This window comes from Pinus tabuliformis, chromosome 1_2 (assembly GCF_031772625.1).
Source record: "Pinus tabuliformis cultivar Carrire ecotype Pingquan chromosome 1_2, CPIR1, whole genome shotgun sequence".
NCBI lineage: Eukaryota > Viridiplantae > Streptophyta > Pinopsida > Pinales > Pinaceae > Pinus > Pinus tabuliformis.
In genome coordinates, this window is record NC_142298.1 from 706,948,174 (window position 1) to 706,975,583 (window position 27,410).

Consider the following 27,410-nt stretch of genomic DNA (forward strand, 5'->3'; position numbering starts at 1 on the left):
ATAACTAAGAATGAGAAATCAATCACACATAACACAGAAGAAATAACTTGGGGAAAGCCTCAGCCTAAAACCCTAATCTCTGTATATCATACAAGTGGAAATCTTGTTCAAGTTACAAAAAGAATTAGCTCTCAAGCTATCCTACTCTCTCTGCAATCAAACAATACTGCTCATAGACAGTCAAAGGCTCTCACAACCTTCTCCTCTGCCCTCCAAGCCTCTTATTTCCTTGCGCAGTTTTTCCTGGGGTCTAGTGCTTCCACTTGTGTGAATTCCCACCTCACACAGCTCACTTGGCTCAGAAATAACTGCACAAACCTGAAGGAAATAAATCCTTTTGCATGGATGAGTTTCCTTTAAAGGAAAAATTCATCCAACTGATAGTACACTATCCCTCCTCTGATCTCAAATGGGTCTCTAAAAGAACTGACATGCATGAGTTATTTATGAGAGAATATTCAGTTATCTGAAGTGTAGCAGTTACATGCATGCAAGCGTCAAATAACTGAACTCAAAATTAATTCAACGCACTATTTGAATTAATCTAACTGGACTTGACTCAGTTAACTAAGCCAACGAATTACAACTCAATATTACAACTCGTCCTTATCTCTTTAACTAATGGATAAATTCCTCAATTAATTGAGAAACTGATGCATGTCCCCACATAGACTTCATGTTTGATTTTCTACAACTAATTAACTCATGGTGAATTAATTAATTATTTTACAAACAACTGTTAAGATCAAATTCGAATTTTACTTCACTATTTTAGTTTAGGGACTAACTAAAATAGGAATCTATCCCGAACTTCTATTTTTAGTAATGCTATTTATAGCACTTAGATTTTTCATTCCTTGCTGCTATGTCCAACACTAGTACCGAATTTCTATTTACAACATTTCTATTTTTAGCACTTCTATTTTTAGCATTTCTTGTTGCCATTTTCAACAATATACTCCACTCCATCCTTGAGCAATAGATATTTGCTCTCATGGGGATAAAATATTGTTTTCTTATCATACAAATATGGGCTCCCCAGAATGATTCCTGACATGTCAAGTGGAACTACATCTAACTCAACTTCATCAATGAATTTTTCAGTAATGGAAAACCTGAATAAGAATTTCCATGTAACCTGTAAATTTTCATTATTGAATATCCAACCCAAGAGATATGGCTTATGATGAAGCACAATTTCAAGGTTAATATTTTTGACCAAGTATTCTGAAATTAAGTTTTATTATGACCCACTATCAAATAATGCATCAATCTTTGTATGATTTGAAATTACCCTTATATGGAACAACTCTATTCTTGATTCTTCATTTGCAGTGTTGTTTTGACTATGTGAGGAACTAGTGCTTGCTATAGCTTCTTTTCCTTTTGTGACCATGGCTGAAATCTTGGTCTCATCACCAGAATCAGATCCAAGATCATGCTGTGTGGTAGTAGTCGTCTTTTGTTTTCCCTTATTGTTCAGTTTCGTAGGCCTTAGTTCAGGATGTAATTTCCAACAGTGGGTGTTGAGGTATAAAAGGTTTCTTTTGAACTCCTATTTATCCTACATTAATTATCAATCCAGGTGCGATTTTTTATTTCAAGAGTGTAATCAGTCTGAGGCGGGCAATTTGTTTCAAGAGTACAGTGCTAAATACAAGAGTAAATGGATGCTTGAAATAAAATCTAATTGCAATCAAAAGAAACTTAATGCTATGAAACTAAATCATTCACTCATAAAACTATAGCAATTCATCAGTCAAGGATGTAGTAGTGATAACTCTTTCCTCTATCAACTGATATAAATGAAATCAAATATAAACAGGATCCACAATTTGAGAACTTAGGTAGCGATAGCCAATGTCCTTTACAGTTGTTGATATTACACTCCACACTAAAGAAATTAGCTAGAAATGATAGATCACTAATGTTGTTAACAGAAATGTAGTAAAAATGCTCACTGCAAAATACTTAAAAATCAAAACCAAATACTTGCAGGAAAGAAATAAAACCTATCTAGTATGAATGAACAACAATGCTAACTTAATAGAAATGAACAACAACGCTAAATGGAAATGAACAACAACGCTAACTCAATGGAAATGAACAACAACACTAACTCAATGGAAATGAACAGCAAAGCCAAATGAACAACAACCTATAATGAATGACAGAATCCGAAGTGAACAGTGAAGCTTTATAACCAGAATGAACAACATAAAAATTTAAGTTATAATGAATAGTAATCTTGTTATGTTGGAAAATCGCAACGCGATCCAATTACGATTTCATGAAAATGTAAAGGAACAGGAAATTAGAAAGCAATGCGATTCAAAGCAATGAAAAGTAAATCAAACCATCACACGACTAGAACTATAAAATAATGGTACATGTAGCAAGTGGATCCACCAGGGCTAGGCCCTTAGCCGCTAGTGAAGCACCGTTGGGCTAATTCAGTAGGAAGGAATGGAACAGCAACTGATTTATGTATTTATCATGTATAAAAAGTTTACAAGCAATCATACTCTGTTTTAACCAACAAGAGTCGATGATCAAGTAACAGCACAACAGTAAGTTCTGCAAAATGATAATACATGCCCCCTGGGATATAACCACTATCCCTTTTTATAATGGCCAGGCGGATATATCAAGAGTACAGATAAGTTTTGAAGCAGCGATCCCTCAGGATCAAAGGATCCTGAGGGATTCGCTCTATCTTTGATCTCCAGTTTATTGTTTTATCTTCTTGCGCTGATGTCACGCTTTCCCTTTCTTCTCCTGGACTATGCGCTCCGATCTTGATCTCCTTGTCTAGATATGGCGTCCTAGGAAAGGGAAAACAATTGCTTCTGCTATGTCTTTTCCTCCCGAATAGTGGTTTTCCATTTCCTTCATTTTTTGTATAGAAAAAGACAATAATCAGTTATTTTGTATCAATCACAAATCTCGTTAATTCTAACATAATTCTTTAACATATTACCATTTTAGAATGTAAAGGAGTTATGATTCAAAGGAAAAGATAAAGAAATAAATGGTGAATACATACCTTTTCCATAGCTCAACACACCCCCCTCCTTACCTTTTTTCATGCCCTCATGAAAACCATGTAATTTACATGCAAGGCAGTTAGGGAATATGTTGGAGAGGGATTTTCTTGAAGTGGTATAAAACCATGGTGTGTAGCTAAAAATTCAAAAATGCGCCCTGTCTACCCTTCAGGTAATTCATAGATGGCCTTATATTCTGCTGTAGGATACCAAATAATAGGGCTTCGAAATCTACAACCTAGCCAATATAGACCTTCCCTCAAGATGAGGTTACTATATGTGACCAGGCGGTTGGCAGCTAACTTAAAATTTTTGTAATTGAATGGCTCTCTGTCCTGAATATTCTAATTGGAGGTCTTCCATCAGAGTTTAGCTGCTGCTACGACATAGTCTTTGATAGACATGAAATATTCTACCCCTTGCTAGACAATGTCTTTGTGGATGGCTCCCAATGTCTGGATCACACCCTCCTTTTTCATTAGGCTTTTATGCTTAATCCACAGTTGTAATGGGTTTTTCGTTTCACCCCCAACCCAAAGGTCTAACCCGTTTTCTTATCTCTGAAAGGTGTTATGGGCCTTGAGGCCCTTTAACTAGTTGGCAGCAAATGAAATGAATGCTTGAAACTGCATATCTCCCACAAAAGGACTAGGATTCTTCTCCATTTCCTCTTCCAAGATAAAATTATGCAAATAAAATTCACAGAGTAAACACTGAACTTTGACTCCATAATGTTTACAACAATTTATAAAATCATCAACAGTTTTTAATTCTATAGGCTTTCCTGCCTTAACAGCTTTAATTTTTAATTGCAAATATCTTTCTAATAAAAACAAAGCATAATTCTTGGCAGGGGCCCTACATGCTAGGACATCTGTATATAGAGAACAGAGAATATCCATTTGACTCCTGACTGTGTTTAGTCTATTTGTTACCTTTTCGACTTTTTCCTCTGCCCTTCAACATTTATCGAAGGCCTCACTCTCTGATGCATTGATGTTCTTTAATTGTTGTTGTAGCTCTTGGTATTTCTTCTTAGGAATAGTTTCTTCTTCAAGATTTTCTATAGTCTGCTGAGCCTATGCCAACTCCTCTTGGAGTTTTACTACCCTAGGGTCATTGTCCGTCGAAATACTTTTGGGTTGAAGATCTACTTGGATCTTCTTATTGCGACATCTGGTTCTTACAATTTGTGTCTCTTTATCATAAATTGTCTGGTTGATCGTGACCCTAGAGGACAGTGCCTCTATTTGAAGGTCCTTATTACAGACGGGTGTATCTTCTATTTGGACTGCTGGGTCTGTAACCGCCACATGTTGTTCCTTGCTGTCCTAAATGTATATGGGCTCGGTTTGAGTTCCTATGGCCTTTATTTTATGGGTTTTCATTCGGGTGGCTGCATCTCTTGTTCTTGGGGTTCTTTTTTAGATCTTCCCCATTTTCAGGGCCCTTATCTACTATTTGAGTTGTTTTATTACATTTAGTAGCCTTTTTTTTCCCTTTCGCAACCTCTTGATTTCATTCATCTTCTTCTTCTTTTTCTTGGGAGGAACAGTTGTTTCCTTGACTGGACTTGCCTACTCAGTTGGGTTTTCTTCTTCAGGGACTGTGCCCTCGCCCTATTTTGTTTCCATGTTTTCTGTTTGGAACACTTCTTTAGTGTTCTTGTCATCCTGATTAGGTCCCTCAGGGGAGGTAATCCTGGTTTGATCTGCCACTTCCCGAGTGACCTCTTCTTCTTCTTCTTCCTCGTCATTCATCTCCTCGGATGCACTCTTACTGTGGGTAGAGTGTTACTATGATTGTGCTTCTTCTTCTTCCTCGTCATTCATCTCCTCGAATGCACTCTTACTGTCAGCAAAGTGTGCTTGTGATTTTGCTTCTTCAATATTAAGGTCGAGTGGGCTCTGGGGTTGAATATACTCACCCATATTGGCCAAAATTTGGGCCAATTCATCTTCCTGCACTGGTCTTTGTAGTGGACTTGCGCGAGATGTTGCGGGAAGTTCTGCTTTATCCCTTTCTTCCTCATTACAGCACTCAGTTTCTTCCTCCAATTCTTCTTCCACGTTTTCCCCACCTTCGAGTTGTGGGGGTTGCTTATCCTCAAAGCCCTGTATTTCTAAGGGTTGGCTATTGTTATCTTGGAGATTTCCCAACATTCCCCTGCTTCTTCTTATTCTGGAGGACTGTCTGCGTTTTTTGCGGTCTCGATGTTGTGCTGGTGGTCCTTTTTCTTTTCAGGGCTGGTAAGGCCAATCCCCCATCTATTGAAAATACCAGTTCTTCCCAACTAGCCTGCTGCTGAGCAAGACTATAATTGACTACTAATCAAATTAAGCCATGATAAATTACTACCATTTATGTATGACGTGATTTCCTTATGCTCTGAGCAGCATCACGCAATAAACATTTTAAATATGCAGGCAAATTTACAACACATTTTTGTCTTAATTCTGCTAATATTTGAGATAGTGTGGTCTTACCACATCCTTTCCTATCGCATGTGATGTAGCTTTGCACTATTATGGCTAATTCTGCCCATGGTTCTCCCAGGGTTGCAGGTAGGAATCCTTTTCCTTTGACAGTAAGGTTATGTCCTTCATCTCGAAAGATAGCTATGGCGTCTTAAAGTCTTACTTTTTTCTGGGTCCATATTGGTCCAACAGCTAGTAGTCCAGATACTTTAGCAATTACCGCATCTGTTATTGATATTTGCCTTCCCCTCACCATGGAACGATCTTCCTGCAAATTCTGCAGAAATTCGATGGCCACTGTTTCATGGGACTGTTATAGTCGGGTAAGGTAGGCAATCCATCCTGCTCTCTCTAGAATTTCTCGTGCAACATTGGAAATTATTAACACCTTCGTTTTGCTGTGTATTGATCTACCTCCCATTTCGTCTAAGCTTAGCACACTATTAATTTTTACAAAGCAAAACACAGAAATGACAATGGAACAGAAAGGCTATGCATATTGGAAAATATCAATACTGTTAAACTTGCTATTTCCGAGATCTGATGGAGTCGTAGTACCTCCAAATAGGGAATTGACACATATGCTGGTGTATTTTGGAGGTCACTCGTGCCCCCCTGAAATATGATAGGTCTTCCTCCACCAATAAATGTAGCAGCATACTGGATGGCAATCGTATAGTAAACAAAAGGAATGGTGTATATATCCATGACATGATTGAAAAAAGTAGCGAATTACTGAAATCGAGGCTTATGATGAAAATCACGAATAGATATGGAAATGCTATGAAATGATGTGAAAAATAGGGAAGAGGACAACTATCGTAAGGAAAAAATGCTTATGCGGTCATTATCCACTTTAACCATTATGATTGATTTTCAAACAATATTTCATGTGTAAAAGGGTCGAAATGTTTTAAAACATAATCTCATTTGAAATCAAGATAAAGATATAAGAAAATAGTTTATAATGACTATGATGTGTGAGAAATATGACTTCAATACCATCAACAAAGCTCTGTTGCCCACAGGTGTTCATAATCTTGACAAAGTTTCTTTTTTCACCCTTAGAACCATAATCCTTTATGTATGCCTAGGAAAGTTCTTTGTGATGTCAGAATGGAGGTCACTTTGCTGGGTTGGTAACCAGATGAATCACAATTCCATTCACTAGGAAGGAGTGAAAGGTGGGAAGGCCAGCTCATGATGAGACCTCCTGTTCCAAGGACCTTTTTTATTTTTCTGATGTGCCTCTTGGATCATATCCCTGGTGTGGTGGCCATAGTGGGAATGCCACTTCACTGCTTCCTTATGATCATGGTAGGCTGGCTCTTGATGAGACCCCCTATCCTTCATCTAACAAATCATAGAATTGTTAGTAATCATATAGATATATATTTTTTCTTCTTTTTTCTTTTTCTTTTATATAGCACTTTCCTATTTATACACAGATAATGGCTCAACACTCCTTAAGAGTAGGGATGGTGGAAGAAGTCTGAACATATCAATAGAGGGAAATATGCCCTTATTCTTATTCAATAATAATGATCAAATAGAATTATGAAGATTAGGGAAGAACCAACATGATAAAAGTAATCAATCAAATTAGTTTTAGTGAAAATAAAGACAGCAAAGTGATATAAATAGTTGTGTCCTTTCCTCTTTTTTCTTATCGATACAAAGCAATTTCTCTAAAGATAATGATTTTTCTTAGGTTTGTTGATTTTAGTATCCTCTAGTTTTTGTATCCTTGCATAAATTTATATATGTGCCTTGAAGGAATCATGAATAGTGAACCACCATTCACAAAAATTCTCTAAATGATGTTCTTTAAGAAGCACACATACAAAAAAATGCACTCAAAAAGTGTTGTTCCTTAGATGGAATAGCTGCTACTCCTTAAGAGGAACAACAAAAAGAACATCTACACGCAAGATTGTGGTTCCTTTAAGAGGAACAACAAACAAAAGAAAAAAATACACTCAGAACTATTGTTCCATAAGAGGAACAACAGTTGTTCCTTAAGCGGAACAACAAATAAAGTAGGTGCGAAATAAAATACTGATCCTTCGGCAGAGCAGCGTAAGAACATTCCAAATTGAAACTGTTGTTCCTTCAGAAGGAACGGCAAAAAAATAAAAAAATGTGAAGGGGGCTATTCCTTTAAAAGGAACAACAAAAATAATCTAGCGGAAGTGTTATTCCTTTAAGAGGAACAAAAAAAATGCAAGTGGAAGTGTTGTTCCTTAAGAGGAATGGCTACTGTTCCTTAAAAGGGACATTAACTGTTCCTTTTAAAGGGACATCAAAATAAGCACACGGAAGTGTTGTTCCTTTAAAAGGAATAGCAGAAAATAAAGATGCAAAAAAAGTGATGCTCTTTAAGAGGAACGGTTGTTGTTCCTTTAAAAGGAACACCAACAACAGCTATTCCTTTAAGAGGAACAACAAAAATACACACGTAGAAGTGTTGTTCCTTTAAAAGGAATAAAAAAAATACACACGCAGAGGTGTTGTTCCTTTAAAAGGAACAACAAAAATAAACATGCAAAAGTGTTGTTCCTTTAAAAGGAACAACAAAAATAAACATGCAAATGTGATGTTCCTTAAGAGGAATGGTTGTTTTTCCTTTAAGAGGAACAATAGTTGTTCCTTTAAAAGGAACAAAAAAAATAAACGAGGGTGCAGAAATATTGTGACTTCAGAGGAACAATAGTTGTTCCTTTGAAAGGAACAACAAAAATTGTGAAATACCCATAAATGATGTTCCTAAAGAGGAACGACTGCTATTCCTTTAGAGGAACAACAACTGTTCCTTTAAAAGGAACAACAGACAAATGTAAGCACTCAAAACTATACACTCAGAAACAAAAGAATTATTCAGTGAACTACTGCTGAGGAGGGGTTATCTTCCTCAACAAAAATCTGCATAGTGGAATATTCCCGTAATTCCTGGTAAAAGGATTCTCTAATGAGTGGTTTGTGGTAAAGTTGCACTCGATGACTGTTTTCTTTGAACGAATGTCCAGATCCATCAATGGTAGTCAATGTAATGGTGCCATTGTCGTGCAATTTCTGTATCTCATAAGGTCCAAGCCATCGTGTTTGGAGTTTTCCTAGGAAATCCTGAAACCTAGAATCATATAGGAGTGCCCAATCTCCTTTGTGGAAGATTTTCTTTTTGATAAGGGCGTCATGCCATTTTGCTTGCTGCTATTGAATTAATGTAGTGTGTTGAAGCGCTGAGAGCCTAATTTCATCTAGCCCGTTGATTTTCTGTAATCTTCTAGTCCGGGATTCATTTAAATTCAAACCCACCTCTTGTGCTGTTCTTAATGTTTATATTTCGAATTCTATTGGAAAGATGTGTTCTTTTCCAAATACTAGTTGATATGGTGAATGTCCGGTGATATTTCTCCACATTGTTCAGTATGCCCATAAGGCCTCCGACAATCTTGAGACCCAATAACGCCTGTGTGATGCAACTGTTTTTGTCAGTATTGCTTCTATCACTTTATTCGTGCTCTCTACTTGGCCATTTGTCTGTGGGTGATACGGAGTGGTAATTTTGTGCCGAATGTGGTAATTTTTTAATGTTGCAGTGATTTTATTACCTACAAATTGTGGTCCTCCATCCGTGATTATGTCCCTCGGGAGGCCATATCAAAAAAATATTTGGAAAAGGAAATGTATTATAGAATCCTCTGTAGCTCTTGGAAGTGCCTCTGCTTCCACCCATTTGGTAACATACTCTGTTGCTACTAGAATGTATGTTTTTTGATTTGATGATGGGTTAATCAGACCAATAAAATCAAGTATCCAACGCTCAAATGGCTCGATCACTAACTGTGGATTTAAAGGCATTTTGTTGGACTATCTAGGGTGTCCCGCTCTTTGGCAACTATCACAGGCTTGCACAAATTTCTTAGCATATTTAAAGATTGTAGGCTAGTAATAGTCTGTTTGTAAAACCTTGTGACCAGTCCTGCGATCTACGAAATGTCCGCCACATGGTCCATCATGGCAAGCTTTCAGAATGTCAAATATTTCATCTTTGCGGACGCATCTTTTGATGTGCATATACGGCCCTGTATGAAATAGATAGCCCCCAATCTAAGAGAATCGGGTACTACGCTATGCTATCTGTTTCCGTTCATTGGGCATTAAATGCTTGGGTAATTTACCTACTGCTAAATAATTTGCAACATCAGCATACCATGGTGTCCTGACAGTAATAGCAAACAAATGTTCATCTGGGAATTGATCTTCCACTACTACTGAATCCGCTGGATTTGGAATTCGTGAGAGAAAATCAGCTACAAGATTCTCTTTTCTAGGTCGATCCTTTATTGTGATGTCAAATTCTTGTAATAAAATCAACCATCTTGTTACTCTATCATTTGTAACAGGTTTATTTGCTAAGTATTTTATGGCAAAGTGATATTTATATAAAACTACAAGATACCCAGTTATATAATGTCTACTTATTTACAGCATGTATTACAGCTAGAAACTCTTTCTCAGTTATAGTATAATTTATTTCAGCAGGAGATAGATTCTTGCTAATATAATAAATTTCATATAGATTTTTATCTTCTTCCTGCCCAAGGACTACTCCAATAGCTGTGTCTAAAGCATCAGAAGAAATTTGGAATGGCAAATCCCAATTTGGTCCCTGTTACACAAAAATATTGTCACCATGACTATTTGCAGTCAGTATGGGTCTGTCATCACTTGTGTTGTCCTCCTAAGCAAGTCTCAGACCTCAACTCTTCAAGTCAAGCTTAAAAAATGAGAGAAAGACATTGAAAATCAACAAAGCTCTAGTTCTGAACTTTCTCTCACTGTTGCCTGCGGTCCCGCACCCTCTGTTCACAAAAACTGCGGACCTACCCGCTCTGTCCCTAAAGAAGTGGGTGCGGACCCCTGTGAAAGTCAAAAAGGCGCAAGTTTATTATAAAAAACTCACTTTGGGTTAATTCTAGATGATTCTAGAAGGAATTTTGACATGGATTGGTCACTCTTAGGTGGTTCATGCATCCCAAAAGAGAAGGAGCTAATCCCTTGATGAGAGGAGCTATCCCTTTGAAGGAGGGCTTTATCCCTTTGAAGGAGGACCTAGTAACTTCTCTCCATTGCACTATAAATTAAGGCATTGGGAGGTTGCTAGGGAGGTTAGAAGACGAACATTTTTTAGGGTAAATGCTGGTGGAATTGAGACTTCCTAGTTAAGCTTGAGAGGAGAGATCACATACCTTTTTGGCTTCATTGGGAAGAGAGTGAAACTTGTCAAAGTAGAGGAGACTTCTTGTTGGACCCTGGGAGGAGCTTGTACAACATCAAGGCACAGGTTGTAAAGTTCTTCTTTGATTTGAATTAATACAATCAGATTCATTTTTCTCAACAAATTGTCTTATGTCATTTGTTTCATGAATTCCTTGATCATAATGTTAAGTATGCTTTATGATATTGGCTTTTTAGGTGCTATTTAATTTGTTTGCTTGTTTGTCTTTGCAGATTCGCAATAAGGGAGCTCATTTGGATCAAAGGATCGAGGCTTCCACAAACTTGCATTGGACCCAAGGTAGGCCTAAACACTTGTTTGCCTTTGTTTATAAATTCATATTTAGAGAAAGATAGTTTTTGATTGGCTTGCTTGTCACTAGATATCATTAGATTCTAGGAAGGTTTATCTTGTCCGCAAGATCGACTCATTCCGTGTGACAAAATGGTGACTCCACTGGGGACTTGATTTTTTCCTTGTTTTTACTTTGACTTGAGAAACTGTGTTTTTGTTTCTGTTTTTGGCTTGTTGTGTGTGGAATTGGGTAGATTTAGTAGATCTAAGATTATTTTTTGTTTTTCATAACTTTGGGAGAGGACCGCACCCTCGGCTTGGGACACAGTGCGGACCTATCCGCACTTTTGCTTTTAGCACAGAGCGGTACTGCACCTGTGTTAACTGTGGGCCTGCGGACCCTGTCAAAATTTTGGAAAACCTAAGATTTTCTCTGTTAGTCAGCTTAGTTTTTGTTTAGATGTTATTATCCCCTACTCAGACCTGCATATAACTTGTCAGAAGCTTTTCTTTGGTTAATTCCATTGGTGTTAGGGTTTTAGGTGAAATTCCTAGAAGTTTTGATTGTTGGGTTTGGTTTTCATTTTGGTCTTGTAGTAGCTCTGAGCTTAGAAGCTCTAGAAGCCTCAGATCACCTTGGTTTTTACTAGCCTTCTTATGAGTCTGACCATTTGCAAAATCTACCTTTGTTAAGGAATCCACCTTGTGTTTTCTCTTTACGAAACTTCGAAAAAGCTTGTGTTAAAAGTTTGGATTTCATTTTTAGAAAAGAAAACAAAAATTGGTTGTTTTTTGATTGATTTGTGATTCTGGACAAATTAGTCCTTAGTTTGCTTGTAGCTAAGTAAAACATCCTTGAAAAAGACATCTTGTAAGCTTTGACTTCAAATAGTTTTTTATAGTTTATAGATCTCAAGATTAGTTAGTTCCATAGTTTTGAGTGTTTTATAAAAAATAAAAAAATCTCTTTTGGAAAAAGTTTGTTTTTGTAGTATTTGAGTGTTTTGAAAGAAAAGGGAAATTTTTGTGAAAATAAATAGTTGTCTCGTTTTGAGTGCATTGGAAAAGACAAAAAGCTCTTCTTTTAATCTGTTTGTTAAGAAAGATTTGTGTTTACAAGTATTTGCATTCTCAAACTCTTTCCTAGCTAGAAGATTGCTTGATCATCTTAAGTGCATTTTTTACTGATTTCGAGTCGAGTCTTCACACCACGAGTTTCATCTCCACACCTCTTGACTTAAACAAAAACCAATAAAAATAACCTTAAAGTAAAATCTATCTAGTAATCTTTTATTTCTAGGGCTCTGATACACCAACATAGCTTAGGCTAGTGTCTTGGAGTAGGGAGTAATTAACTCTCCAAGACAGTAAAACAAACAAGTAGTTGTATCTTGCGATAGGAGAGAAATCCAATTGTTGCATTTATGCTCTAGGAAAGCTCCTCTTAAAGGAGAAGCACAAGATCGTGTCTGAACCAGTGTGGGAATCAATCCTTCCTCATTGGGAACGACACCAGATATTCACGTATTAAAAACGGTAAACCTCGGATTAACCATTTTCGAGGAGCCTGGGGTCACTTGTTGGTAAACCTTGGATTATGTCAAGGAGCCTTCAAGGGGATTGAGCTTGTTACTTTGCCCTTGCGTGCGTATCGGATCGTAGACTGTTCCCCCAGGTATATTTGTTTCCGTTGGTAACCTTAGTGACCATATTCTATAGGATTCTTCCTAAGGTGACAGTGGTGGGAAGATCCCACTGTACCTGGAGCAGACGTCGGCTAGACTCACTTGGATTTTCTGGGGGGTTTTCTTCACTCGAGACGGTTTAGTGGAGGAACTTGTGCCAGTCTATTCATTAAGCAGGTTGCCGGGTAACTATTCCAACCGCCATTTCTGTATTGAACTCTGCGACGTTGGGCTTCATCACCAACTAGTGTTTTCAGTACGGAAAGTTACTGTTTGTGTGTGATTTGATCTCCTATATTCTTTAAGCGTGTGATTCAAATTTGTTTGGTTCTTTAGAGGCTTTAGGTGGTTTTGATTGAGATTTTACTTTGTTTTCATGTGAAGTAGTTAAATTTTTTTAATCGTGGCTGAATTACCGAGGAAGTCCCGTAGACTTCGGGGCCAACCTCCTGAGTTTTCACCGAGCCAGCCTGAAGGGTTAAGAGCCCTCGTAACTCCTAGAGACAGTAGAGCTGGGTCACCTGAAGAAGGAGAGTCTTCTTTGGTGGTACATCCTGATTTTCAAGCTTTAGTAGCAGATTATAATCCACAATGGTGTCTGTTTCCGAAATTACTGGTAGCTTTTCATCTACTAGTGATATAGGTGAGGAACCTGAAATATCTGAACTTGAAAGTGAATTTGCTGCTACTCCAACATCGGGGTTTACCTCTCCAACTTCTAGTGGTCTGGTTCACCCAGGGTAGAAAGAATAATTACCCAAAATCTTCCTTCTGGACTTATAGCTATTAAAGAACTTGCTTCTCTGGAAGAAGAAGTAGGCATCCCTATCCCTGAAAATCAACCTGTTATTGAACTTAGGGAGCGTGAATCAATTTTTTACAGTCCACCTAGGAGCAGTGCTTGGTATCTTTCATTGACTAATTTTTTGGAAAACCCGGGACTAAGTTTTTCACCACCTCGTATTCCTTATCACCCAACACCTAGAGGTTACTATCCTCCGTTAAATATGTCAAGACAGTCGTCCATGTTTTCTCAATCGCCAGAATCCTTTTTGTACAACAGTCCTTCTGTTCCCTCTGGGTATCAGTCACTTTCTAGTACTTTTGCGGAGCATCTCCTCAACCCATTGAACAAGGGTTATTAACTGGAAACAATGGTACTAAGCTGTTAAGTGTAGAAGATATTCTCATGATGTCAGGTACTATTCCTAATCCTCAACCTCAAGGTGGCCAGTTACCGCCTGGGGGCAGCCTCAAAATCCTCAATTATTGCCTGGGGGGCAACCTCAAGGTACCCAATTTGCACCTGGGGGGCAACCTCAAGGACAGTACATACCTACGGGATAGTATGTTCCTCAAGGTCAACCCCAGACTCAATATGTACCTCAAGGTCAGCCCAGTATCAATATGTACCTCAAGGTCAACCCCAGTATCAGTATGTGCCTCAAGGGTATCAACCCCAAGGTCAGTACTCAAACCAAGGTTTTCAACCACCCTCCGGTCAATCATATGTTCAAGGAACGGGAAATGTACCTTTGAATTATCAACCCTACCCTCAACCGAGTTATGGTCCTCAATATTCTCAACCTGTTATGGGTCCGTACCCCGGAATGAACTTAGTGTGGGATCCATCGCAAACTCAACAGGTCTTGCAACCGAATGTACAATTGTCATCTCAAACTGGACAACCCTTAGTTTCTGGTTCACCCTAGCAACCTGTCTAGTCTACTATTCAAACTTCTGTACCTTCGGTAGTTTCTCAGCCTGGGCCTAGTACGCCTCGTACTTCGCCTCAAATGGCTGTTGCAACTGCTGCAACATCTGTTCAATCTACCCCACCTACTTCTGGAGTATCGACAGCTCCGGTTTCTACTGTTCCTGTATCAACTCCTTAGACATCTTTACCTCAGTCTGGATCCACAATTCAAACTTCGGTCCAGATGCCTGTAGGACAACCTGGTTCAAGTACGATTGTAACAAGTCAACCATAATTTACTTATCAACCGTACCAGGGATAGTACCAATTCGGTCCTGCTGTGCAACAGCCAGTCTATCAGTATCAACCGTACCCTGGGTATACATATCAACAACCTCAACAACCCTAGTACGGTCCGGTTAATCCTGGTTTTCCGGGAGGATACAATATCCCAAATGCAATTCCAATTCCTAGTTATCCTGGATATCCTCCTCCTGGGGCTGGTCTCATGACCCAGAGTTTTAGGGACCCTAATCGTCAGTTACCGTTTATCGCAACTTTGGACTTGCCTAACTTGTCGCGCCTAACGAACGATCCCATTAACTATCTTCCGTTTTGGCCACCAATGCCGAATAAGTTGCCTAGTGATATTCCTAAGTTTGAAGGCAAATCAGGAGAGGACCCGTCGAGCCATGTGATGACTTATCACCTCTGGTGTGCGTCTAATTCCATTTTAGATGATTCAATCCATTTAAGGCTTTTCCATCGCACTCTAATTGGTCTTGCGGCCAAGTGGTACATTGAGTTACCGCGAGCCACTTTTTATAACTTTAGTCAGTTAGCTACCTCGTTTTTAACTCATTTTCAGTTGCCAGTCAGATATGACAATGGCACGGAATTACTAACTTCATTAAAGCAGTCGACATCCACTTACATTTCAGATCACATTCATGAATGGAGACGTCGACGGCGTTTAGTGAAGGTTTTTATTCCAGATCAGATCTTAGCTGAATGGTTTGTAAAATCTTTATTGCCAAAGATCACTGAGGATGTAGCTAAGGCCGGAGTCGTTACTGAGGAGCAAGTAATTGCTCAAGCGCAGTACCTTGACTTAGTTTATACTCAGTCAGGTACGTTACACGAGAAAATCCCCGATCTTCCTAAGCAAAATCAAATTGCTGCAGCTCCTTCAGGTCTCATGCCGTTGACGGTATGATTGGTACGGTTAATACCAAAAGTAAGAAGAAGTCTTCCAAGAATTCTTCTCCTATCATAACCCTGCCAGATTCCCCGACAGGAGATTCTTCCGCAGAAATTTCCACCGATATTCATGTTGTAGAGTCATCTACAGCCAAATCAAAAGCGGTGGTAAGAAGAAAGGGAAGAAGAAAAATAAAACAGATAAAAATTCGAAAGAGAAACCAGAAAAAGCGGAATCAAATGATGAGAAACGCAAACCTCGTTATCCTTGTCTCATTTGTGATGAAGAACATTTTACAAGAGACTGCCCTCATCGTGCAGAGGTTGCGAAGATTGTCAAAGGTTCCCAAACGCCTGCTGTTTTGAAGGATCCTTTTCCAAGTCAAGACAGTAAGATGATAGGTTCTTCCTCAAATGCCAATGAAGAACCCATACTGATGATGTCCCATGTTAGGATTGCGACTCGATCGCATGATTATGGTAGTAAAAGTCCTGTTGATGGTAAAGAAGCAGAATCTTCTCATTCTAACCCATCAACCTCAGCTCCCATTCTGATCCGCTACAGATCGAGAAACCTAATCCAAACTTAGTAATCAAACTGCCCGCCAAGGGTATACTTCGAAAGTCAGCTTTCAATCCACATGCGAGAGCGGCTCAGAACTATAACATTGTTGAGGATTTAGCTGTTTCACCTTCAGCAATGTCGGCTTTGGAAGTTCTGCAATCATGTCCAGCACAACGTAAATTACTTTTGTCGGCTATAGGAGCTGTTGATGTTCATGACTCGAACCTAATAATTTTCGATCTAGAAAATAGTACACCGCGCTTACCTCATCAAATGGCTTTCCAGATCCCAGTGATAGTAAAAAACAGACCTATTCATAGGACTGTGATTGATGAGGGAGCCTCAACGTGTATTATGTCGATACAGTGTTGGAGATCGCTTGGTTCTCCTTCGCTAAATCAATCCCCGACGATTCTAAAGGCCTTTGATGGCCGTGGGTTTCATCCTTTTGGCATTCTACAGGATTTACCTATAGGGGTTGAAGGAAAAACTGTTAATCTAGATGTGGAGGTGGTTGATGCCCCTCTAGATTACAACCTTCTCTTGGGTTGTAGTTGGTCTTAAGCTATCAGCATGTCGATAAAACGACTATCCCGTATAAGGATGTTGGAGTAGGACTAGTTAAAGATGCCAGTTTACTGGGAGCTTTTCCTTTTCCTTCGATCAACGCATCGTCTTCTTTTGCAACCACTCATATGATTTTGTCAGACACCATTGTTTATGATGATCCTTGGATCGTACCTTCTGAATTTGAGATAGACTCATTTGGTGATGTTATGCCTTTGAGTCCATATGAAATTGCGTATTAGGCCGTGCAGTCGTTTTCCAACCAATATTCAACCAAAATTGACTTAATGAATGTGGTCCATGAGGAATCATTTTTCACATCAAACTCGGATTCAACAATTTTTCCAAACTTGTTCACTCTGATGAGAAAATTCGTGAAATCCTATGTGTCGATGATTTACCATGGGAAGATCTCCATCACCGATCTTCGTTTTTACCGAGAATGATCGTTTTGAAAATGATTTCTCATCAATTTTTACGACTGAATATGTCAAGGAACCTCAAATCCAATGAAAAATCCTGATTCCGAGTTAAATTTGGGAAACATTTCTCGAACTATTCCTATTGATATTTCGGTTAAGCCTGGAATTGTTGAAAACATTCATATAGGTGCCTCGTGTACAGAGGATGAAATTCAAATATATAAGGCCCTATTTCAAGAATTCTGCGACGTGTTTGCCTGGTCATATGAGGAAATGCCAGGAATTGACCCTGCAATTGTTTTTCATGAAATCAAAACTTACCCGGACGCTAAACCCGTCCGGCAATGTTTGCTTCAGATTCACCCGAGAAAAGCTACTGCTATTAAAGCAGAAGTTGAAAAATTACTCAAAGCAGGTTTCATTTATCGATTCCGTTAATGGATTGGGTATCGAATATTGTTCCTGTTAACAAAAAGCAAGGGACAATAAGAATATGTATCGATTATAGGGACATTAATCGAGCCTGTCCAAAGGACAATTACCCAACTCCCTATATCGATCAAATCATTGATGATTGTGCCGGCAGCGAAATATTCTCCTTCATGGATGGTTTTTCCGAATACAATCAAATCAATATTCTACCTGCCGATCAACCAAAAATGGCTTTCATTTGTCCATGGGGGACATTTGCTTATTGCAAATTACCTTTTGGGCTCAAGAATGTCGGGGAAACTTTTCAAAGGGCCATGTCTTATGCGTTTCATGACATCAAGCACATTATGCAACCCTATCTCGATGATTTTCCTGCTCATTCATTACATCGAGCTGATCATCTCATCCATTTACGAGCAATCTTTATGAGATGTAGGCATTATCGGATTAGGTTGAATCCACACAAGTGTGTTTTCTGTATAGAAACAGGTTGGTTGCTGGTGTTTGTTGTTTTGAAAGCCGAGGTTACAAAGGGTTTTACCCGGTTGTTGAAACAGAATACTCCATTCTATTGGGATGAGATAGCTCAGAAATCTTTTGATGCACTAAAACACGCGTTGACCCATGCACCATTATTGCATCCTCCCAGCTACAACTAGGACTACTTCTTGTATCTCGCCGCCTCTCATTCCACCATTGGAATGGTCTTAGTTCAGGAAGCTGAATTCGGTACTGAACATGTGATATATTACCTTAGTCTAACTTTAAATCCAACTGAGCTAAAATACTCACATGTGGAGAAATTGGCATTGGCAGTTGTTCAAGCTGTCCAACGTTTTCGTCACTACATTTTACTACGTAAAACTACAATAATTTCTGATTGCAACCCTATGATCTACATTTTGACCAAACAATTTCTAGGGGCAAGTACTCCAAATGGATTGTGATCCTGCAGGAGTTCGACTTGGAATTTGAAAAATCTAAGTCTAAGAAATCTTTAGTTTTTGCGGAGTTAATGTGTGACTTCCCGCGTGCTGACACGGAAACTGTGGCGGAGGAGCCCATTGCGGACGAATCCTTGTTTCTAATCAACACTTTAGATCCGTGGTATGGGGATATCATCGTTTATCTCCAGACCCAATCCTTTCGGCCAGAAATTTCAAGGTCAGAATGTCGAAAAATACGATTCCAGTCCCAACAATTCAGAATTATTGGAGATACTCTTTATCGCCGTGGGGCGGACTCTGTTTTTTGACGTTGTTTAACTCACGAGGAAGCTGAAAGGGTTCTAAATGACTGTCACTCTGGAGTGTGTGGTGGTCATATGTCTGGGTATGCCACAACCCAAAAGATATTGCGTGCTGGCTACTTCTGGCCGTCTTTGTTTAAAGATTGTATTAACGCGGTCCGAAAATGCCACAACTGCCAAATTTTTGATCGAAAGATGCGCGCTCCACCTGCTCCTCTCCACCCTATAATTGTCGTTGGTCCTTTTTCCAAATGGGGTATCGATTTTATTACATGTAACCCTCACTCGGCGGGGGGCATGCGTATATCATCCTTGCGGTAGATTATTTTACCAAGTGGGCCGAGGCGATGCCTACATTTGAGGCAGATGGCAAAACAACTGCAATTTTGTGTTCAATCATATAATTGCTAGGTTTGGTGTCCCACAAGCGATTATCACTGATCATGGGCATCATTTTCGAAACGTTATGATGACCGAACTTACAGGCCAGCTTGGCTTGCGTCACGATAGTTCAACTCCTTATTATCCACAAGCTAATGGTCTGGTTGAATCCATCAACAAAGTTTTAGTTATCATGATCCGACGAATCATTGGGATTCATCGGTCGAATTGGCATAACATGCTATTTTCAGCGCTTTGGGCGTATCGAACCTCAGTAAAAACATCAACAGGGTTCACTCCTTTCCAACTAGTTTATGGTCTGGAAGCCGTGTTACCCATTGAATGCGAAATCTCGTCATTGCAAATGGCCATCGAGTTACTTCCAGCCACTTTCGAAGAGGAAAAACGTTTGTTATACTTGGCTCAATTAGATGAGAATCGACGTGATGCTGCATTGGCGATCGAAACTCACGCAAAACGTATTAAAGCTCAGTATGATCGAAATGTGACCCCTCGAAATTTTTCGAAAGGAGACCTAGTCTTATTGTACGATCAAGCTAATGATAAATTAGGCGCTGGAAAATTCGTTCCTATGTGGCATGGTCCCTATGTTGTCAAGCGAAAGCTAGCAAAAGGGGCCTATGAATTGGTAGACTTTGACGGGGACTCTTTAGGTAAACCTAGAAATGGTCTTTACCTGAAGAGGTATTATGCTTAAGGAATGGGTGTGGAGATTTTTAGTTAGGATAGTTTTCTTTCTAGCTGGTGTGTTTTAGTTTAAAAAGTGTGCTTAGCTTAGAGAGTGTTTTTCGTCATTATTCCTGCTTATCTTGGTTTTACTCTTGATATTGCAGATGTCGATGCCTCTCCAAACATACATTGGTTTCATTGATGGTGCTTGTCATAATACACGAAACATTTCTTCCGCAGCTTGGGTTATCTATTCGCCCTCTGACGAGTTGGTATCTATGCATGGGGTAAGCCTCGGTCAAACAACGAACAACATTGCCGAGTATAATGCAGTGATTGAGTTATTATCTGAATCTATTTCATTTGGGATTCGGAGTTTGATAGTGAGGTTAGATTCTGAACTCGTTGTATTACAACTTAATAGAGTGTATGCCATTAGAAATCCAGTGTTATTGAGATTATTTTTGAGAGTGCGTCTCTTGGAACGTGAATTTGATTATATTGAATATCAGCATATTCCAAGATCTTTAAATACATTAGCAGATGCAATTGCTTCTCGAATGTTAAGTAGAAATTTGCAATAATCATACATGTAAATTTAAAATCATTCCATAACATGTTTTACAAGATAAGCCGGTAATAGTGATATATATAGGAGTGTGTCAAAATATACATCGTCCTCGATCATAGGTTGAAAAACACCTTATGATTGGCAAAAATGATAAGTACAAAAAGCAAAAATTTCATATGTGTCTACAATAGGCGATCATCCTATCACTGGTGATGATCTCGATAAGAAACCACTGTACGGGCCACCTTACAAAGGAACCTCCTAAAAGGTCCTGGGACCCCAATCACATAGCGCTTGTAGTCGACGAGGAATGTCATCTATGCCGGTCTCCGGAATGTCCCCTGTCAAGCGCTCAAGATGACTCTCCAACTCGGCCAAGGTCTCTGCTGATTCGTCTTGTGGGGCTGGTGCCGCTGCAGCTGGTTGTTTCCTCTCGTAAGGCCGGAGAGCGGCTGGTCACTGTGGACCCACATCTGCATTTGAAACTTTTACTATCAGTTTTGGGACGACATAAAAATTAAAAAAAATTAAAATAGGAAAATGTTGAAAATGATTTTACCTGAGTCATCCCATTGCTCTCTTGGTGGAAGAGCCATGTCTGGGTCACCGCGAAAATCTACCCCAACGCAAGGGAAGTCCTAAATAGCAAAAACCTGGTTTTCCAACCAATGGAAATACTCAGGTTTGAATCGAACGACCTCTGTCCCCTCGTCAGGATGACGGGCCATAACTGCAACCCATCGCATCAGTTTGGGCTCTCGAGGAAGCCCAACTCCAACAGTAAGGTGCTGCGGGACCAACATCGGGACCCTCTCCAGACCAAAACTCACAACTAAAGCGCCATAACCAAAGGTCTTCAGTTGTCTGTTCTTGGCTCTGGTCAGTTGGCCTTCTACATTGGCCAACACAGCATCGCACTAGTTGAAAATGGTGCCTCGAAAGCAGTCAACTGCCATCCGCATCTGGGATCCGTTGGCAATATGTAGTGCGGTGCTCCCACAAAGTCTGGTAACAGTAAATGCGATCACCATGAGTTCAGGACGGGATATGGTTTTAATGTCTATCCCTTTGTCTCTAGCTTGGTTGTTGCAGAACTCTAGCCGGAGGCTATCGACAGACTGGCCACCTGGCCTAGTCCCGAATAGAGTCAAGTCTTCGCCTCTCTTAGGAAAACCAGTCAAAAAGTATATGTCTACCAGCTCAATTTCGAGCTGGTGGCCACCAATGAAGAAGCACTGGTCCTGTATGCTCCACCTGTCTACCAGCCACTGCAAGAAGTCCACCTGGGCCCTCATGCCAGGTATGGCCCAGAATTTGTACAAGCCACATGCCTTCAATGCATCGATCGAAGGTTGGTGATTTAACGCGGCAAGATCTATGTCCTCATGCTCCCGTTCTCGCCAATCAAGCATGATGTATACTCTACATCCAAAAAAAAGGCGAATTAGAATGCAAAAAATTAAATTGTTTGGGTCAATTTTGAGAATTTTTGGGTTAAAAACCCTTGCTGCGGGGACCGCACCCTCTCTATTAGAGACAGTGCGTGGGTCCGCACCTTGCCTTCATGGAAGGTGCGGACCCCTGACTTTTTCCCCATTGAGAAAAAGTCGGGGTCCGTGCGCTGCCAATGTTATGCCTGCGGGCCCCCGCGCGCGGTTTTTCTAGCCTAAAAGCCCTCTAAAAATGAAACAAAAGCCTAAAAAACAAATTGAAATAGTTGAAATTGAAGAGTAGGATGATGTGGATTACCTGGAGGAGACAGCGTTCGATTCCGACGGATGGATTTTCCGCAATCTTCACGGGAAGTTTTTGACCAAAAGCACTATTTTCTCACCCAAATCTCAAACGGTAAAAATGAATTGACGAAAGCCCTTTTTTATAAGTTTTTTGAATAAATGAATTGTAAATTTGTTTATTTTTCACTTTAGAAAGGTAAATTTTGCAACATTTTTATCCATCTCAAACATGTATGAGTAATGTTTGCATTTTTGTTCAGGATAACGGTTTTTCAGGCGAAATCGGTCATTTTCGACGAAAAAAATTTAGAGTCACCTTTAAGCTCTTTTCTGACTCCTAAAACATGAAAAGATCGCCGAGTTTTTCTTTTTAAACTCATTAAAACGGAACTAAAAAGACGGTCCACTTACAGCTCTTTTTCTGACCGTAAAAACATGAAAAGATTGCTGGATTTTTGTCGTTTCAAATTCGATATTGGTTATAAAACGACGTGTCATTGATCGCTTTTTTACTTTTTCGGATCAGGGGCACTAATTACGAAAAGTACTCCTTGGTCGTAAAGATCAAGCGGTTTTCTCAAGTATTATTTTATACTTTTTCGGGCTTGGGAGACACAAATTTACGAAAAAGGTCAACCCTGGAGTCTTCTTAAGTTTTTTCAGACTCTCTAAAATTGAAAAACACCGAGTTTCTCCTATACTGGGCTCGTTAAAATTTAACAGTAAAGGACCTGTTCAATTACAAACAGGAACGAACCACTCCTTCTTAGGGTTCGAATTTAAACTAATTTGGACTCATCTGAAGGATGAGCTTATAATCAAGCAAATGTTATCCTCCTCAAGCTTGTCAAAAAAAAAGAGGTACTTGCCAGAAATGGTGGGGGAAAAGAGAGAAAAATGAGCATGTTTGTCATACTTTAAACCACTCTTGAACACGACACTTTTATTCACTGGGTTGGGAAATCCTTTGCCTAACAGTTGATCAAACCACATTGAAAGTCTTCAGCCGGTTTCTGGGTATTAACTTTGGGTCAATTGTCACCAAACCATCTGCTGTGTCGTTATGTGTTCAAGAGGTCACTGCCAATAAGCCATTCATCTGCAAAATATCTGTCATCCATCTTGACCATCCTTGAGTCAGTCCTTGCAACTAAATTTCTTCAACTTGATCTATGATTTCGTGTTGTGGGCTTTCCTACAACAGATCGCTTTCTATCGACTTCAGCTCATTATCTAGAAAGATGATCTAGAAATCGTCAGTACCTTGGGATCTGCATGCCTCAATGGCAGGTTTCTCGCCTTTGATGACAGGTTGCATCATTGACCTTCGATCAAAGGATTCCGTGACATGTTCGACATCAACACATCTATTCACATCTCATGGATTGTACTGGGTACTTTGAGAGCCATTGACATCACTGGTGGTTTCTCTCACACTTGTTAACAGTTTACATCATTGACTGGTAATCAAGTGGTTTCTACCATGTTCGACTTCAACACATTCATTTGCATGGATAGAATCGTACTGTTTCGAGAAGTAGAAATGAAGACCCTGGATCTAGTTTCCACAATCCAGGCTGCAAGGAATTTTGTATTCATTATATTGTGGACTATTCATAAACAGATGGTTGCGTCCATACTGTGTCTACATGTGTCTATACTTGTGATGTATTACAAGATCATTCCTATATCAGAGTAGTAGTTAGTTTTCTAGTCAGTTTTGATCTGCAAATGGGAATGCCTACCTCAGCGATGGTATGATCTCATATACATATGTTGCATTGAATGTTTTTTACAGGTTCCGACCGGGCTCTCCACAAGATGATCCTCGAAATGATAAAGTACTTCACTCTTCCTAAATGATAAATGAAATCCTCATCTACTACAGACTTCGCACTTTAGGGGGTAATCTATTACACAAAAATATTGTCACCATGACTATTTGCAGTCAGTATGGTTCTATCATCACTTGTACTGTCCTCCTAAGCAAGTCTCAAACCTCAACTCTTCAAGTCAAGCTTTCAAAAATGAGAGAAAGACATTGAAAATCAACAAAGCTCTGGTTCCGCACTTTCTCTCACTGTTGCCTACGGTCCCGCACCCTCTGTTCACAAAAACTGCGGACCTACCCGCTCTATTCCTAAAGGAGTGGGTGCGGACCCCTGTGAAAGTCAAAAAGGCGCAAGTTTATTCTAAAAAACTCACTTTGGGTTAATTCTAGATTATTCTAGAAGGAATTTTGACGTGGATTGGTCGCTCTTGGGTGGTTCATGCATCCCAAAAGAGAAGGAGCTAATCCCTTGATGAGAGGAGCTATCCCTTTGAAGGAGGGCTTTATCCCTTTGAAGGAGGACCTAGTAACTTCCCTCCATTGCACTATAAATTAAGGCATTGGGCTGGTTGCTGGGGAGGTTAGAAGCTAAACATTTTTGAGGGTAAATGCTGGTGGAATTGAGACTTCCTAGTTAAGATTGAGAGGAGAGATCACATACCTTTTTGGCTTCATTGGGAAGAGAGTGAAACTTGTCAAAGTAGAGGAGACTTCTTGTTGGACGCTGGGAGGAGCTTGTACAGCATCAAGGCATAGGTTGTAAAGTTCTTCTTTGATTTGAATTAATACAATCAGATTCATTTTTCTCAACAAATTGTCTTATGTCATTTTTTCATGAATTCCTTGATCATCATGTTAAGTATGCTTTATGATATTTGCTTTTCAGGTGCTATTTAATTTGTTTGCTTGTTTGTCTTTGCAGATTCACAATAAGGGAGCTCATTTGGATCAAAGGAGCGAGGCTTCCACAAACTTGCATTGGACCCAAGGTAGGCCTAAACACTTGTTTTCCTTTGTTTATAAATGCATATTTAGAGAAAGATAGTTTTTGATTGGCTTGCTTGTCACTAGATATCATTAGATTCTAGGAAGGTCTATCTTGTCTGCAAGATCGACTCATTCCGTGTGATAATCCCCTTAGCAGTGGGGCTATCGATACAAGATTTTTCAGATCCTTGAAAGAACGGTCACACTTATTTGTCCAAATAAAATCAACATTCCCCAATTAGTGCATATAGAGGTGAAGCTATTTGAGAAAAAGGCTCTATGAATCTCCTATAATATCCAGAAAAACCCAGAAAATTGCGTACCGCTGTTTGTGTGGTAGGAGTAGGTATTAACAAAATTATCTGAATTTTAGCTGGATCTACTTGTATTCCAGCTGCTGAGATATAATGACCTAATATGAGTCCCTCGTTCATCATCATATAACACTTTTCATGGCTCAAGAAAAGCCTGGTGGCAATACATCTTTGCAGCACCTTTTCCAATGTGTCTAGTGCTGGCTCAAAATCATCTACATACGGTGTGAAATCATCCATATATACTTCGAGCCCTTCATTTATTAAATCTGAAAAGATGCTGAGGATGGCCCTCTGAAATGTGGTACGGGCATTGCATAGGCCAAAGGGTAGGAATCTGTAAGCAAATGTTCCCAAGGACATGTAAAACAGTTTTATCTTGGTCTTCAGGGGCAATCTGAATTTGATTGTATCCACTGAAGTCATCTAGGAAAGAAAATAATTTCTTTCCTGCTAATGTGTCTAATACTTGATCAATGAATGGAAGGGGAAAGTGGTCTTTCAAGGTTGCTTTGTTTAATTCTCCTTAATCTACACATATCGTCCACTTCCCATTCTTCTTTGGCACCACTACTAATGGAGAGACCCACTTGCTGTTAGATATTGGGTAAATAAAGTTTACATCTAGAAGTTTTTGTAATTCAGCTTTCACAATATCCTTAAGATGATGGTTTAGTCTCCGTTGGGGTTGGTGAATGGGTCTAGAATCCTTTTCTATATAAATTTGGTGTGTACACAGCTGGCGAATCAATTCCTTTCATCTTCTGGTAATCCCATGCAAAATCTTCCTTGTATTTTCTTAGTATTTGGACCAACTTTTCTTCTTGTTCAGGAGTCAGGTTTTTGTTAATGTTCAAGGTTTTTCCTGGCTCAATCTATATAGTTTTTCTGTTTGAAACAGTGGTAGTAGGTATTGATTGATCATGAGTGTCTTTGAGGGGATCTTCTTCTAGTTCATTGTCAAATGCTTCCTCTATCATGTGACATTGTACATGGGATCTGGTTTCTGGTTGGTTAGTGAAATTGTTAATGATGTCATCCTCTGTTTGGTCTTTAAATTCGAGGGAATCTTCTATGGTCAAAGGCGAACTAATGTTTTCTGTGAGATATGATACAGGTTGTTTGTTATTTTTCATTATTCTTATGCTTGGTTGTGCTAGAGGGTATAAAGCTAAATTCTTGACATTACTCCCTCTAGTTATAGTCATATTGCCTTGTCGGCAGCCAATGTAAGCATCAACATTTGCTAGCCAAGGTCTACCTAAGATTAAAGGGTGTCAATCTACCTGGTTTTTGGGATTAATTATCAGAAAGTCTACAGGGTATTCCCAGGAGTCTACAGAGACCATTACATCATGTAGTGTGCCTTCTGGTCTGACTACTAATCAGTCAGCCAACTCCAATAAGGTTGTGGTTGGATCTAATGATGTAATACTAAGCTTTTGACAAGTGGTGGTTGTTAGGATATTGATTGCAGCTCCTAAATCAACTAAGGCATTTGGAAAGGAGTGTCCATTGATTTGCACCGTAACTATAGGATTTCCTAGGTCCTCATATTTTATGGGTGCCTCTCTTCTTGATAGTAAGTCAGATAGGGTGCCGACTACTTGGATGGTTGGGTTAGTTGTTATTCTCCTCTTTGGCATTTTTATACATAACTCTTTGATGGTTTTTGCGTCGATTGGGATATCTTGGATAGCCTAGAGGAGTGGGATATTTATACACAAATTTCTTAGTTCTCCTAGAAGATCAAAGTCAAGATGTTATATTGGGCGCAATATGATTAGTCGTTCTAGGAATGGGGGAGAAGAACTGGTTGCTTGGTCGTGAGTTTGTTGTCTAACCACATCCTCTTCTTGTGATGGTTGTTCTAAAGGTAACAGATTTTCAACTTGAGAATTTTTATCTCCCTCAGTTCTATTATGCGCGCCAGACCCTTAATTTAAGATCATTGTGCTTGCCATAACTCGGTTTCTAGTTTTGGT

At 39.4% G+C, this 27,410-nt stretch overlaps 1 protein-coding gene across 1 annotated transcript in view; it reads left to right on the forward strand.

Moving 5' to 3' along the window:
* The first annotated feature begins 5,574 nt into the window (after nt 1–5,574).
* The window catches only part of LOC149207694 (GATA transcription factor 18-like), a 37,873-nt gene continuing 16,037 nt past the window's right edge, over nt 5,575–27,410 (forward strand). The window contains exons 1-2 of the mRNA XM_089398121.1: nt 5,575–5,611; nt 5,717–5,852. Coding sequence (XP_089254247.1) covers nt 5,575–5,611; nt 5,717–5,852 — 173 coding nt within the window. The remainder of the gene's footprint in view (nt 5,612–5,716; nt 5,853–27,410) is intronic.